Below are 16810 nucleotides of genomic sequence, written 5' to 3'. Positions count from 1 at the left end.
TCCACGAACATCTGCCTGCTCTCCTCTCGAAAAAAGCGTCAGCTAGAGATTAAAACTGTCACATCCTAAGCATGAAGAGAGACTAAAATTAATTATAGTCAGGAAGGCCAAGTTAATTAAAAGGGGCTCGATGATGTTCAAGTCTCTCGTGGGAAGGCAGTCATTTGGCCAGTATTTCTGGTTATGCGCTGTTGTGTATGTTTATTCCAGCAAAGCCTGCAGTGTTCACCATCCAAGATGGCTGCGGGTGAAAGCAATAGCCGATCCTCGTGTCTAAACTTGTCTAATTCGGGGCCTCTTGGTAATGCACCGCCGAGCAACAGCGCCCATTCTTCACCCGCGAGCAACGGGGGAACCATGGGTGCAGCCGGGGGGATCAACCGGAGTACGGGGAACTCGAACCCCCAGTCAGGGCCTGAAAACGGCGGAGGCGCCGAGTCTGCGGTGAGGAGCACGCCGAGCGCACAGAACCCTTCGCGGCAGCCGGTCGGTCAGAGCGCAGCGACTTCAGGCGCTGCGTCAAACATGACGGCGACATCATCATCATCCTCCTCATCATCCTCATCCGCGTCTACCGCATCCGCAGACGCGTCCGCCGCCGTGCCCTCGCTTCCCAGCAGCCCGGCTTCGGTTTTGGTTTACCGAGAGCCGGTCTACAACTGGCAAGCGACAAAAAGTACAGTGAAAGAAAGGTTTGCATTTTTGTTTAACAACGAAGTGCTAAGTGACGTCCATTTTTTGGTTGGGAAGGGAATGGGAGTGCAGCGCATTCCAGCGCACAGGTAGGGATGAATAGCGGTATGTTTATATGTTTCATTAGAGTCTTATTTTTATATATTGCTATAAAAAGCTTATGCCAAACTCTTCCGCTCGATTAATAAATTAAAGCATTTAATACGGCGAGGATAAATCCATATTTAATCCTCAACTGGCCGTGTTTACAGCCCGATCCCGTTGCTCTTCGCAGATTTGCTCTCGCTGTGGGAAGTGCCGTCTTTGATGCCATGTTCAACGGTGGCATGGCAACAACGTCGACCGAAATTGAACTGCCAGATGTGGAACCGGCTGCATTTCTAGCCCTTCTCAAGTAAGAAAGGGCCGCGTAATGCTTCGCTGCACGCATAATGCTCTGTCCTGCTCTTCTGTGTGTTGACCCCTGTTGTCGTAACGTCCTTCAGGTGCCCTCTGCCATTGAACTGCATTTCGGCAGACCCTTACAAACGTTTATCATGGCATTATATAATACACCAGTGGTTTCCACCGATATATCACACAGTTACTGTTAATCTCCTACAACCGTGCGAGAAGCTTTTGGGTTATTTGTTTTTAGTTTTAAACTATTGTGGCTGTAACTATGCTAATTTGGTGGAAATCATTAAGGGAAAATGAACCACACTGTGGACAGAAGTAGTCTCATGCCACTATTAAACAGGGATCAATATATGTATATCTCTATTAGTCTATTTATATCTGTCTGCCCTATGTCCCTATCGATACAGGCTTAGTCTGTTTATTGTTTTGACTGTCTGTCCGTCTGATGGCTTGGTTATATGTCTTTCTGTGAATCTGTCAGTCTATAATTGTTTTTTTCCCTTTTGCAAATACAGATTTTTATACTCTGATGAAGTGCAAATTGGACCAGAGACCGTTATGACCACACTGTACACAGCCAAAAAGTACGCAGTACCTGCACTCGAGGCCCACTGCGTCGAATTCTTGAAGAAAAATCTACGTGCTGACAATGCGTTTATGTTGCTTACCCAGGTAATCACAGGGGTTTTGTGTCTGAGTCATGTTCACCCTGGAACTGACATATTGAACGCCACCTTTGTTCAAGGTGGGCCCACGGCCGCCTTGAGTCCCGCCATGTTTGACAGCTCCCTTTCTAATTCTATCAAACAAAGCCTGGTGCTTGCTGAGTGTGTTTGTTGTCTGCTTTTTGTGCACAATCTTTTATAGATTACACGAAAACATGTTTCCTTTTGCTTTCAGGCACGGCTTTTTGACGAGCCCCAGCTGGCTAGTCTCTGCTTAGAAAATATCGACAAGAACACGGCTGATGCACTAGCCGCCGAGGGCTTCACAGATATTGACCTTGGTATTGCTCTTAAAGGCTTGCTCAAATATCACAACAAAATACAATCAGAAAAGGGAGTTCGAAATAGAGCGTTTTTTGTTCCCTCCTGTGCAGACACGCTCATGGCAGTCCTGGAGAGAGACACGCTGGGTGTACGGGAAGTGCGTCTCTTCGTGGCTGCGGTTCGTTGGGCGGACGCTGAGGCCCAAAGGCAACAGTTACAGCCCACGCCGGAGAACAAGCGTAGAGTGTTGGGAAAATCGCTTTCCCTTATTCGCTTCCCACTCATGACTATTGAAGAGTTTGCGGCAGGTAATTTCCATTGGTTTTACCTTGATGTCGGTTTACCAACTAATAAAAGTATTTGTATTGTGCCAATTATGACATTATGAAACAAAATTTCGTGACTAGTGGATTTGCAGTATTTCCCTTGACAGTCTAAGGCAACCTTTTTGTCATGAAGTGTCATTTTTAAGTTTCTTACTTAATCACCCCCACCCCATCCCATATATGAATATGTTAGTAGTTATTTAACTACTGCGCTCTTTTACCGGTAGGCGTGGCCTCCTAGGGCAGCGAAGCAAGTGCATTCTGGGAGTTGTTGTCTTTCATCCACATAAGCCAAAAATACATTATTTACATTTCTCAGTCTAGAAAGCTCCAAATTCAAAAATAATTTCACATTGCTTCTACATAAATGACCCATGTTAAATACACATTAATCTTTCCAGAGGTGAAGTATCCCTTTGTTAAAAATACGCGTATGTAACACTATAAGGGATTTGTGTGTCATGTCTTAAAGTGACAGCTGCCTAATAAACCTGCTGCCAATATGATATCAAAATGGCAGTTTTTTTCGATGGTATTTGTCAATATTATGGCCAGTGAAATACTGAGTGGGTCAGAGAAAACATGTATTGACCAGCTACACATGAACAGAGTTCAATATACTTAGTTGAATATCTCTGAAATGTATAGCATTGACTATGTACAGCTGAACAAGGTGTCCATCAGTAACTTGTGTGCATGTGATTGCGCAGTGGTCGCGCTAATAGTTCTATCAGAGCTGTGTGCTTTCATTGAATTAATAAAACAAGCTGTGTTACAATGAGGAATGATTATCTCAAAATGTAGATCTATGTGCAAGTATGAGGTATGAATGAAATGCATTTACCTCTCTCTATTGGTCACGCGCCAGCGATTACCCCTCCGCTTGCTAAAGGTTGCCGACTGCCGGTCTTAGCTAACAGAATTCCTGAGTTTCAATAGCCATAGCACTAAACCTTGTGTATGTGTGCGATAGGTCCGGCTCAGTCTGGTATACTCACAGACCGGGAGGTGGTGAGTTTGTTCCTGCATTTTACAGTCAATCCGAAACCACATGTGGAGTTTATTGACCGGCCGCGCTGTTGCCTCCGTGGGAAAGAGTGCAGCATTACACGTTTCAGTCAGGTGGAGAGCCGCTGGGGCTACAGCGGAACCAGTGACCGCATTCGGTAAGCGTGTTTTTTTTTTAAAACCATCGACTGAAAATGATGTTGAAAGGGACCTTGTGAACCAATTTTATTTATCTGATATAGGGGAAATGCTAATAACTGTTGTGCGCAGGTTTTCGGTGAACCGCAGAATATTTGTGGTGGGATTTGGGCTCTATGGGTCCATACATGGTCCAACTGATTATCAAGTTAACATTCAGGTGAGATGCAAGCAATTTCTATAAATGTTGGTTCTTGGCTAGAATAGGCTGCAATAAAAAAAAGCTGATTTTTATGATGCAAGTCTTGCTGTGCAATGATTTTTGTTTTTTGTGCTTAAAGTTTTGTATTCAGAAGTGTGAAAATGTGGCGGTAGCCAAGTGGTAATGGTGCATGTTTTCCTATAATGTAGATCATACATACAGACAGCAACACAGTTCTCGGTCAGAACGACACAGGCTTCAGCTGCGATGGAACAGCCAGTACCTTCCGAGTCATGTTCAAGGAGCCTGTGGAAATTCTTCCTAGCGTCAACTACATTGCCTGCGCCACCCTCAAGGTAAAACAGACTCAGAATTAGAGTTTGCTTGTCTATAAGCTTTTAAGTAATTTATGTGCAATTATGCTATTATAAATGCCACATGCCACCGACATCAAATCATGGTTCATTGTGCCGAAATCCAGTTATTTCAATAGGAATCTGTGTGAAGGGGTGTTCGCATGTGGGTGGATGATGTCCCGAAGCATATTTTGCATTGGGTTCAAGTTTGCCAAGCGAATTTGCAGTGTTGTGATCCCTTAACCCCTTTGTTACTAAAGAATAAGCTTAATTACGAAGAATAATTCAAAATATACTTAATTTAATCATTCATATGAATTTTAAATTAACTTTTGATGGGTTCATGCTTTTGCAGGGACCAGACTCTCATTATGGGACCAAGGGGATGCGTAAAGTCACACACGAAGCCCCCGCTACTGGTACCAAGACCTGCTTTACATTCTGCTACGCTGCAGGCAACAACAATGGCACTTCCGTAGAGGATGGACAAATCCCAGAGGTCATCTTCTACACATAATGACCAAGCAGAATCATCTCATAATTGAGGACTATTGCATTACATTTTGTGGCCAATTCACTGGTCTCTATGTAGACCGGCGACCAAATACTGATCTCTCATTTCTAAAGGCTTTTTGGTTTGAAGATTTGAAGCATGAGAATTCAGTCCTTCAAAGTGTACTTAGGGTACAGTTTCTGTTTCATCCCAAGTAGCACCTCATAGTACCACTTCGATGTTATGACCAGCCAATGTCATTGCTAATTAATGAACAAATAGCTGAACTCAGTCATTGCAATGATCTACTACAGGTACAGTTCGGTAACTCTAAAGAAGGCAACTTTCTTCCATTTGTCCGTTTATTTGAATGTTGACAACAGGTGTTTCTTTTGATCCTATTTTTGACCCTTGATTGTTCAATGATTATCAGTCCTTCAAATCGCACTGATGCACTTAAGCTCCAGGCGCAACAGCAAGTTTTGGGAAAGTACACTACATCTTGATTAAGACTTTAAATCAGTGTAAAATTGACTGTTATGTACCTGTTTTGAGTGGCCTGCACCCCTTGATAGAGGTGAAACTTAATTTCTTTGATGGCAGTGTGAATAGTAGATGTTTATGTTTTACCATAGTTGCCCATCTTGTTAATAGCGATAAACCAGAGCACTTGCATTCACGATGCCACTATGTATAAAATCTTTAAAGTATTGACTGCAGTGAGATACTGAACACATCTGTTACAGAATTTGCATATTTTCGTGAAATGTTGATATAAGGAAGATGAACAGGAAACAGCTTCTTGAATGTACCAATGCTTACTTTGTAAGCGCTGTAAATATAATGTCTTGTTTCTGTATGTTTAATTAAAGTCTGCACCCCTAGTTTTGGTCACAATTTATGCAGAATGCACAATAGCCAATACTAACAACTTAATAATTGGACGTAGCAGTTGCTTATGCAAAACTTGGTAGAATGCTCTGATGACTTGGTCTTTACTGAGCAAAGTAAAAAGTTGAATCTTGAGTTTCTTAAAAGGCTGTAGGTCTTTTGGCCCACAAAGTCAGACTGCTTTGAAACTAAAGCACCTGTCATGTTCGCCGATTTTTGTTCCAATGACATTTTAATATGTACTAATAAAGTGATTGCCATGTGGTTAAAGTTGACATGCAATCTGTCAACTTTGAGTAATAGACATGTTTTAACTGGCACAAAAAAGGGCAGGATAGAACTGCAGTACTTAAGTTCAACCAGCTTATTGAATCCTACTGTATACAAAATTCTTGCATCAAATGAAAAGAACCAGACTGAAATCCTAGTGCATTAATTTAAAAAGTAAACTAAAGACAGCTTAGAACCCTGAATATAGAAATACCCACAAAAATGAGTGATTACACATACTTTTTCACTGCAGCATTTAAAAACCACTTAAAGAAAAAAAAAAAGAGACATTGAATTGCTTATCAAATATGCTTTATATTTCATTCTTTTGAGTCAAAGGCTTCCAAATTTCCAGAAATACATTAACTTGTAGGTAGATTGCTAATTTTTTTTTTATTACAGCAAGTAGAGAATATCCATGTTAGTATACAGGTCATGTACACAGTACATAAATTGTAAAATATATAGTATAAACATACATTTTCCAATTCATTACATTGAGTTTTAGCACAAAACATCAACTTGAAATTCCACTAGGAACTGAGAAAAGCCACCATTAGCCTGCTGGTCCATAATAAAGACGCATGCATAGTGCATCTTATAAACAATGGTCATTTTAATGTTTTAGTTCATGTAAACAATCTCCTAGTGTTCTTGTCTGATCCTCTTTATGAGGGAGAAATAGGAATGTAAATCTACAATTTGTCCAAGTAGTTGTCTAAAGCTGGAATGCCTTCTTTGAGCCCTTTGCGTTTTCGTGTGTCAGCCACAACCTGGGCAGGCTTAGTGTTAGCTTCCATGGGGTCTCCAGGCAGGATCTGCCAATGGTCAAACACGCACTGTGGGAAAGCCTGGCCAGATGTGTTGGAGCGAAGGTCAGCTGTGAAACCTGTATAAAGATGACAGTTAAGTCTTCGCAACTTAAAATGCATAGAAAAGAGAAGACAACAAAAAGGTCTTTATGCTTCACTCACCAAATGACTCGTTGACAGGCAGGTAGGCTTTAACCACAAACATAGGTGTTCCCATAACCTGGGACTCCTCAAAAACAAGCCCACGCTTCCTGTTCAGTACACCATAGATTCCACCAACAACTGACTCCGGGCACTGTAGTTGGATGAAAGTAAGGTACAATTATGACAAGTCCAGTACAGACCAAAAGGAAAACTAGGCTTTTAAATGTTTGAACCCCTTGCATACCTGAATCTCCACCAGGTACACTGGCTCAAGAAGCCTGGGCTCAGCTGTGAGTTGACAGGCATAAAGCACTCTGCGAGCAGTGGGAATGATCTGGCCACCACCACGGTGTATTGCGTCAGTGTGCAGGGTCACGTCATGAACATCAAAACGAACCCCACGCATGTTCTCCTCGCACAAGACTCCCTAAAAAGCAGAACACTTTTAGAAACCGCAATATGACTTAACTGAACCAAGAGTGTCTTGCTCCAGGAGGGCCATCTTCATGCTGAATTAAACACAAGCTAATCAAGGTCTCCAGGACCTTCAAGTACTAAGATGATGTACAGAAGCAAAACTCAAGAAGTTGGCCTTCAAATGGAGGACACTTTTGATTAAAAACATATGGCATTTAAATTAACTTTCATACCTCTTTAGTGGCCCATTGAAATCCCGCCACCACACTATCCTTGATCTCATTCAAGTATTGGACTCCCTTGGTCACATCCACCAAGAGGTTGGGCCCAGTTCCATCAGGGCCAAAGCACCAGATCTTACGAGCTTCTGTGACTTCCCACTCGTACTTATCAGCAAGGTAACGGGCACGGGCCTTCATCTCCTGCCTGGCAGTGACCTCGCCCTTATCAATATCTTCAGGAAGACCCTCGGACAGAGGACGGGCTTTCATGAAGAGACGATTGTGCTTATTTGGGGACTTAGAAAGGCACATTTGTTTGGACTCATCACTGACAGTCTCTCTGTAAGAGACAACTGGATCTGATTTCTGCAAAGCAGAAACAGCAGCTTATTAAATACTGTATGAATCTTACATTGCTCCAATTGTGCAACTCGAAAAAAGTCAATGGTACCTTGAGGGGAATGCAGGCATGGTCCTCTTCAAGGTCCTTCAGACAAATCTCCAAATGAAGCTCACCAGCTCCAGCAATGATATGCTCACCAGACTCCTCAATGATGCACTGCACCATGGGATCTGACTTGGCCAGACGCTTCAACCCTTCCACCAGTTTCGGGAGGTCAGCAGGGTTCTTGGCCTCTACAGCCACTCTCACCACAGGACTGACACTGAACTTCATCACACGCATATTGTGGGCTTGCTCGAAAGTTGTGATTGTTCCAGTCTTTACCAAAAACTGATCCACACCTACCAGACCCACAATGTTACCACAGGGCACATCCTCAATAGGCTCGACATAGCGGCCCATCATCAGAATGGTCCTGAAAGACAAAAACAGCCACGTCATTTCAACTCTTAACTAGTAGTTTTTCAGTGACAAGAGTTGCTCGTTTAAAAAAGCAAAAAAAAATGAACACAAACCGTTGAATGGGTTTGATGTAAAGATCCTCCTTTTTCCCAGGAGTAAAGTTTGGCCCCATTATGCGAACCTTCAGGCCAGTGGACACAGAGCCAGAAAAGACACGACCAAAGGCATAGAAACGACCTTTGTCCGTGGTCGGAACCATCTTCGAGATGTACATCATGAGAGGTCCTTTGGGGTCACAGTTCTTGATGCCTGAGAAAACCGAAGATTCAGACTATAACCAAACTTGAAAATTGTTCATTCTAAGAGAAATGTGATTAAATTCTAGCACAACATACCCATGGCAGCCTCATCATCTCCAGGTCCTTCATAGAGCAGCTCACAGCGGTACTTCTGAGCAGTAACTGGTGAGGGCAAGTGGATTGTGATCATCTGAAGTAAAGCCTCTCCTGCCGGCAGCCAGCGACGCATCACAGCCTTTAGCAGGGGTTTGCCCTCCTTCTCCTTGTCTTCAACATCTAGCTTAATGTCAAGCTTCTCAATTAGCTTCGCAATTTCCTCCTTCTTGAAGTTCATGACGGCATCAAATACCTAGTGGGAATATTTAAAAGCTCCATATCATTTCTATATGCACATGGCAGACAAATCTATGTACAGTTAACAGCCATATCAGACTGAGAGTTTTCATCAAGATAATCAGGTCAAAGTGAAGAATTATTAAAATCATCATTAATGGCTTGAACAACAAATACAACATTGCCACTCAGAGCAGATTACTCACTTTAAAGATAGGGTCCAGGATCAGTTGAGCAAAAGTCCTGGGAAGCTTCTTGCCATCTGGTGAGGTGGCAGACTTGCTGAACTTCCCAGAAGCAGGGTCAAAATACCTGCAAGCAATGGCCACAAGTGTTACATAAAGAAAAACTACATTTCATTAAGTTGTGTTCTGTTGCGTCCTCCTTTCACACCTGTCTCCCCAAAGCTTCTTCATCATGTCCTCCACCTTCTTGCAACGCTCAGCTGGCCCCAACTGAGCTTCACCCTTGGCAGCAAACTTCATCACGTACATTTCAGCAAACTGCTTCAAAGTGAAGGCCCATCCATGCAGTCCAGATCCAAAGCCAACAGTACCAACGACTGGATCAATCTAAGAGCAGCAAGATGATTTAGAAATATTTAGGACAGTCAATCTTAAATTCAACCCATCGATATCACAGAAGTTGCTCTTTTAAATTTTTAAAGGCCCATGAACGAGCCATGAGGCACTCACCATAATGCTGCCCATGGGTCCATGCTCATCCTCGCCATAGGTGGAGATGATCACGTTGACATTCTCAACAATGCGCTGGAAGGTCTGGTAAAGCTCTTCAGGGCCCAGCTGCAGCTCCAGAAGTGCACGGTCCATCTTGTTCATCATCAATACTGGCTTTATCCTCTCGCCAATGGCTTGTCGGAGCACAGTCTCTGTTTGCACGCACACACCTGCAAGGGCAGCGATTTGACATTTCAATACATATATTCCACATATTCAAGCAACATTTCAGAATGCCAGTGATGATTAGTCCTCCAACATCTTCTACCCTACCGTCTAGCATTACCAAAACACCACCATTTTAACGTCACAATGACAATTTATGTACTTACCAGACACACAATCTACCACCACCAATGCTCCATCTGTGACACGCAGTGCAGCTGTAACCTCTGAAGAGAAGTCAACGTGCCCAGGGGAGTCAATCAGATTAATGAGGAAGCCTAAACCATCTTTGCATTGCTTAATGAAGGCCATATCATTGTCACTGAGCTCATAGTACAAGGAGATGGCACTGTGGGGGGAAAACAAGGATGAAATCAATTTCTCATAGTGTTCACGCTCACAATTCTCAATTTGTACATTAGGATTTAGACATTTAGGTAACAAATGTTAAAACTCACAAGGTCTAGAATGAAAAGGTTTAATACTCACGTGGATTTGATGGTGATGCAACGCTCCTGCTCATCCTTCCTTGTATCCGTGAATCGGGTCTCACCAGCACGGGCTGAGGCGATGATACCAGCTTTTGACACCAGCGAGTCAGTCAAAGTGGACTTTCCGTGATCGACGTGCGCAATCACAGACATGTTACGGATGTTAGACTTCTTGTCCATGATGCCACGGATCTGGTCTACAGTGAAGTTCACCTAGGGATGTGAAAACAGGTAAAATTTTAGACAAGGTACATTTTTTTAAATAAGTATATTTTCCTAAAAGGGCACTCAGTCCCAAACACATTAATAGTTTTGGATGATATACAGACTTACCATCCAAAATGAATGAACTTAAACAGTAAAGCCATGTGATTTCATTCCTTAATTGCATCACAGCATGTGAAATAATACTTGCATTCATATAATAGTCTCTGCGGTCCTCAATCCTACACATTTCTAAGTAGTGGCTTTTGTATCAGTAATATGTTTGTTTACATGCACTTTTATCATGGTGTTTTTCAAAGTGACTTAGCTAATAGCCCATGTGATCTCTAAAGTGTGGCATCAATGAGGGGATATTGAAAATAAAATTCCAGATGACTATATAACAGTTATTCACCTTAAACAGGTCTACATTTACACATTTCTAATGATTTAATAGAAATTTACTTGCAAAATCAAAAAACACTTAATCTACAAGGCATTACTGCAGAACAACGTGTCACTTTGGGGATGTATTACAAAAACCACGTTGTTTCACCGTTTTACTGACACCATTTGAACAAAGCAAAGAATCAGTAAAGCTGACGAAGTCAGGGTAACAAAGCAAAGCAGCACAATGGGGGGAAAGTGAAGTGATCGAATGGTATAGGTTCACAATTTCTCTACAAGCTAACAATGACTAAGAAATTATCAATTAATTTACTAATTCTTTACATAAGTAACTGTCGATATAATTTTCTTAACTAAGCAGGACTTGAATGAAATGAGCCGCTTCTGAAACACTCAACATGTGAACAGCGTCCTTACTCTTAAGTCAAATTCAGTGACACCAAGCCTTTAAATCGTAACAAAATATTAAACTTTAGAAGGTTATTAACGCAGAAATTTAACATTATCATATATCGACTTACCATTTTGCCTGATGTTTTTGGATTCGTTTAACAGCGAACCCAATTCTTTTACAGCACCAACCACGTTGGGACACAGGCAGGAAGAGACCGATGACGTCAATTTTCATAAATATATATCAAGCGCGCGCTGTACGTACGTACGTAGAGTGGGGCTACGTAATGACGTTGGGGCATTTCTCAAATTTAAAGGTGTCTGTTGATCTTTCCCTGACAAAAATGACAGAAAAGTGATTTTATTTTAATGGTCGTTCGAAATGGAGTTTTAATGACCCGTGTTGATAATTAAATCGAGCGGCAGGGTAACAGTTATACAATGCCGATAGAATACAATTTATTTCTCAAATGACATGCTAGCTACTCATGAAATGGCTACAAAATATTGTTGCTTGTTTTATACACCCAGAATTATATGTATGAAAATTTATCATTTAAATGTATTGCTCAAACTGTTTCCTTCAAATTTCGGCCTATTCAGAATAAAATTGGCATTGAACAGAAGGTGGCGCATCAGTACATTCACTGTTGTCATGCAAGTCTTGCATTCTGTTTTAAACTTTTTTTTTCAACAAAACGCACTTGTAACCTGACATATCGAAAAATACAAATGTTCCACATGGGCCTAATGCTCTCAGAAATCCATAGCACCATAAATCAATGCATTTTTAACATAAGGTCACATTGAAGAAGAGGAAAAATTATATATATATATATATATATATATATATATATATATATATAATTTTTCCTCTAAATAGAAAAATTTCCTCTAAATTTTCCTCCTAAAATAGAAAAAGGAATTTATTTATTTGTAAATGTCCATAGATGAATGCTCTACGTCTTTATGTCTGCCTTGAAATCTGTGATTAGGTTTCTTTTCAGACCATTTACATTTGTGTATGTACAATTAACTTACCAATAAATATTTAAAGATTTAACATTAAAATGTGACTCTTGACTATATCTTTTTGTCGTTATAAAAATAGCATCACTTTATAGCCTATGTTAATTTTCATTGCACTTAACATATCAAATAAATGTACCATATCAATCCAAACACTTTTTACATACATAAAAACATACATACATACATACGTTAAAAAATAGTTTCAATTTTATAAAAATACACAATATTCAGAAAGATCAGTTTTATATCTTTTAGGAATTGGTTTGTTTAATAAATGATATGTATAATTTTAAAGTATATTTAATTAACTGTATTATTGACACAGTATTTGTTATTATTATAGTCCAAATCAATCTCCAATAGTTTTAAAATGGTTACTCCTTTTATTAACCCATCGTTAGGGCCAATTGTTGATTGATTTATTCTTAGTTTATTGACCTCAAAATCACATCTAAAATGTCTATACCAGCGTTTTTTTCTTCTTCTTCTTTTCAAGTATTGGAATTATATACCATCTCTTATCTTCATGCTTAATGTAAGTTCAACATGAAAATTGTATTAGAAGAAAAAAAAAATCAGAGCTCCTTGATTTCATTGATTAAATGAAAATACTTTCATTTGTGAGGCTTGGTTTTTCCATATGAAGTTAAATAAATTTTTTTTTTAAAGAAAATAATGCACTATAATTACACTAGATAATTTTAGAATACAATTTCCCTTTAACATCATGTCATGGCTATCATTACATTCTTATTTCTTTGAGGGCATTGGCTCAGAAGAAGGTGGCATTTTCCTTGCTTTCCTGCCTCTTCAATCTGTGGCCACAGTTTTATTTGTCATCTCTTTGTATTTTGTGTTTAAGTCTTCGCCAAACTTCTTTGTTTTGAGGAATTACGAATTCTTTGCACATTTCCATACCCCTTTCTTTGGTCAATCTGCATGGATGTAAATCTTGTTGTCAAGTTTTGCCATCTTCTCTCCATCCGATCCTATAGCGATTTGGGAGTGAAGATCCTTTTCAGGGTTTTGAATGAATGCCTTACAGATGTCAATCATGTTGTTTAAGGCCTTTTCCTTCCTGTTCTTGTAGGCCATACAGCCTCAGGTTCCATCTTTCTGTGATAACGCTGTAAATTTCACAGTTGTATAATTGGGACAGTATGGAATTCTTGGTAGAGGCGAGAGATTCTAAATGGGATGTAAATCAAATATTTGAAAGATCATATTCGATTAGCATTATTGTGTTCATGTGTTTTGGATGGGATTAAGTCAGTGAAATCTACAGTGCTATTATTACATTTTTTACTCTAAGATATTTTGACCTATTTATGAAAATATTGCTGTCTCTATGCTACTGTCAGAGTAATAACATTTATGATGTAATAAAAAGTTTAAAAATAGGCTGGTTGGAAACATTAAACTAAATGATTAAGTTGTCATTTTTAAAGTTGACTTTTTTGGAAAGGATGTAAACACAAGTTTTGTCCTTTTTGTCATCTCAGACATCTTATTCATCAATGCCCCGTAAACATTTTAAACTCACGTAGAACCGGACCTGTCTGAAAGATTCACATTCAGTGTCAGTCCTGTAACCCGCAAAAGCTGCTAGATAACAATGTTACACCTGGAATGAATATGGAATGACGATTCAGCAGATTGCAGTTTGGCTCGGGTCATGCGTTTCCTTTGAAGCCAAAAGCATCAGAGCAGCTTGATGTATGCACTCAACTATGACAGATTTTGCACTTCAGAGCAAGAACGTTTCATTTCTGAACACTTTGCGCTCTATTTTTGTTTGTCTGGGGGCTATTCTGTACAGCTCCAGGTTCGAGTGGCTGGCACATCCAGATGGCTACAGCGCCCGCCGATTGAATGTAAATGAGAGAAAATTGGTACACAAATGCCTTTGAGCTCTTACTGTGTATGTGACAACTTGTTAAAAAGACATCTGAGGTTTGCAACAAGTCAAGGTCAGGGTTACTGAATACAACCATTTTGAACTGAACAGAGACAAATGCTTTATTTTTTACAGTTACACAATATTGGACACCAAAACAGATTACTAGATTTTTACAATTAAGTTAAGACATTCAGTAAAGTTAACTAGTTAGAATCAATGTTGGATTTTAGAGTGTAGAGATAAAGGAAGTCAGCATATATTGTTTCTTCACCATTTGGGTTTACCACATCATGAGCAAATGGTCATCAATTGTAGTCAACTTCATTAACATACAAACAACAAGATCAACTTCATTAAGAGTGGTAAACTGTAGGATAAAAGTTTTAAGATTTGGATGTTCTGGGTTCATTCTGACACCAGTCATCCCAAAGTGCTTCATGTACTTTTCCACTACTATGCTGTAGTAAACTTTTGAGATATTTGACATCCACATAATTTTTTTTTATTACATTTATATACACTGGTGTTTTTTTAATGCACCCTGTTGTTAAATTAATGTTTATTGCATCATGTGTGTTACCCAACCCGATCTCACGGGAATTCGTACGAATTTTACGAGGTGGCAAATTCGTAACAATTCATACGACCTCACACGTACAAATTAGTACGATTTTGCTAAATCGTACATGTTTTACTAATTGGCCAATTCGTATGAATTCGTACGAATGACCTACCCCTGACCCCGCCCCTAAACCTACCCATCACGTGGGTTTGGACAAATCGTAGCCACTTTTTAATCACTCGTACGAATTGGTCGTGAGATAGGGTAGGTGTTACCATGATGGTGTTTGTATGCAGTGTGAACCTTCAATTTATAGTATTTGTGGAAATTCAACAGCTGTAATAACTCAAAAGCTGCTTGATAACTTCCGCCGATCGTAGAGTCCAATGTAATACCGAGAATTTATATCGAATTTTATTCTCCAAGAAACGTTAGTCACAAAAACAGATAAAATAGACACCCCTCGTTGTGTTTATGCCTCTTTTTTAAATTATATTAAATAAACATAACTATATATAAAATTACATCTAAACGTATGTACGTTTCGTTTCAAAGTTACAACTGTACTTGTGATGAACTTTGATTAATCACGATTCATGTGGCTATCTTTTTGCCCGTCGTGTTTTTAACGTTGTCATGAAACGAAAATTGTGATTCTTTCGAGATACGTTACTTTCATATGATTGATTTTGAATGTAGCTTAATGAATTCTTTGCTGCCTTTGATATCCCACAATCCTTTGCGTTTCATTCTGTGATAACATTCCTATTTTCACATTTGACTATGCCTTTAATATATCAGGGCTCAACGTAAGGTTTGTCCTTAAGCTAAAAATAAAGATGGCATATGAAAATAGGGTTTGGTGTTCAGTTTGTGTGTAAATGTATGTTTTTGGGAAACTTTTTCCACTTTTGATTTCATTTCTAGTGAGAAAATGGTATTATATTAACTTATCGTTCATTAAACCTTTAAGCTGCCTCAGAAATACATTTCGTGATGTACCGTGGATGCATTGTTACCAGTTACCACTCAGACCTAAACCTGTCACCACCACAGAGAGGAAACATCGTCACCACTCAGGGCTTAAACAGAGGGTTGTTTCACCTAGTCCGAGGTTATGTTGTGGCCCTACTCTCGACAGATTTTGGGAAAAGTTAAATTTATCAACTATTACCGATCGTCAGCGAGAAACTGGGGAGGCCAAAGGCCAGCGATAGTTGTGATTGTGTCCCCCTTGGTTGCAGCAAAACTCGGTCAGCCATGTTCACTCTGGTATTTTGCTCGATAACACACGTCATAACCAAACGTTATGTGATTGGCTTATGGGTAACCAATGATTTTATACTTCAGACAAGCACCCCCATCCCCCGCTAGAAAGGAAACACTTTTCAGTTATACCATGTCTACGAAGCAAAGCAAAGTAGCAGAGTTTGGTATTATCAGGAATTGATTGGATGGTTGTGGTTCGCTGTTGCTGTGATCTCTGTCAGTGATGGGTTGTCCCGCTATTCTTGTAAAGCAGCAAATGTCCTTGTCTGAGTCATTAGGGCTTAATTGAAATGGAAAGGAAAATCTGCACAGCATTTTCAAAGCCTCTTAGCTTGCCATTGATGTTTGCCTAACTACGATGTCTCAAAAGGGCTTTAGTCTTAGTAAACAATGCTTTTATAAGGAAAAAAACATTGATGAAAAAGGAGAGGGAAAAAAAAATCCAGGATAACTTTCTGTCCTTGAGTTTTCCTTCAAACATTCCCTGAATGTTCTGCTGTAATTATGTCTCTTGTGGAGAGGTGCGTGAGAGAATCTTAAAAAGGGAGCTGGTGCTTTGAATCATGTGCCTGACACTGGTGGTAGGCACACGTACCTGAATCCAATGCTGCAATTGATCCCTGTTTAAAGTTTCCTGCATACAAATGACATTGTGCCTTAATGGATGACTGCATCTGTGCTTGCATACGAACCGTAAGCAAAGAAATGGTTTGGGTAAATTTCAGCAAAGTCTGTTTGATACACGGTAGATCTCTGAGAATGACAAAGGATTTTTTGATGCTACAGCCTACAAAATAGATGACTCCCTGTGAATCACGATAGCTTTCAAAGTTGGATGGGCCTGTTCAGCCTG

At 39.9% G+C, this 16810-nt stretch overlaps 2 protein-coding genes and 1 non-coding gene across 5 annotated transcripts; 1 reads left to right on the top strand and 2 right to left on the bottom strand.

The window, feature by feature from the left end:
- The first annotated feature begins 36 nt into the window (after positions 1-36).
- btbd2a (BTB domain containing 2a) lies at positions 37-4779 on the top strand. Of its 3 annotated transcripts, none has more exons than XM_039695006.2 (9): positions 37-692; positions 968-1087; positions 1608-1764; positions 1993-2098; positions 2192-2389; positions 3381-3573; positions 3686-3773; positions 3965-4111; positions 4467-4779. In XM_039695006.2, exons 1-9 carry the CDS (start codon positions 184-186, stop codon positions 4626-4628), a joined length of 1680 nt encoding a protein of 559 aa, XP_039550940.2. In that variant the 5' UTR covers positions 37-183; the 3' UTR covers positions 4629-4779. The 3 variants fall into 3 exon arrangements, with proteins under 3 accessions (XP_039550940.2, XP_039550939.2, XP_039550943.2); XM_039695005.2 differs by having other exon boundaries at positions 50-782; XM_039695009.2 differs by lacking the exon at positions 968-1087 and having other exon boundaries at positions 70-692.
- A 1281-nt stretch (positions 4780-6060) lies between these two features.
- On the bottom strand, positions 6061-11462 carry LOC120495427 (elongation factor 2b). Its single transcript, XM_039694997.2, has 13 exons — positions 11323-11462; positions 10188-10402; positions 9866-10047; positions 9492-9703; positions 9190-9368; positions 9003-9108; positions 8560-8812; positions 8278-8473; positions 7811-8177; positions 7372-7725; positions 6966-7148; positions 6740-6872; positions 6061-6654 (listed from the first exon to the last, which is right to left on the bottom strand). Exons 1-13 carry the CDS (start codon positions 11323-11325, stop codon positions 6461-6463), a joined length of 2577 nt encoding a protein of 858 aa, XP_039550931.1. The 5' UTR covers positions 11326-11462; the 3' UTR covers positions 6061-6460.
- LOC120495505 (small nucleolar RNA SNORD37) lies at positions 8889-8955 on the bottom strand. The gene has a single exon (XR_005626066.1). It is a non-coding gene; the product is annotated as a small nucleolar RNA SNORD37 (small nucleolar RNA).
- Positions 11463-16810: the final 5348 nt, after the last annotated feature.

This window comes from Pimephales promelas, chromosome 2, assembly GCF_988280905.1.
Source record: "Pimephales promelas chromosome 2, fPimPro1.hap1.1, whole genome shotgun sequence".
Lineage (NCBI taxonomy): Eukaryota > Metazoa > Chordata > Actinopteri > Cypriniformes > Leuciscidae > Pimephales > Pimephales promelas.
This window is presented reverse-complemented; position numbering and strand designations above follow the sequence as displayed.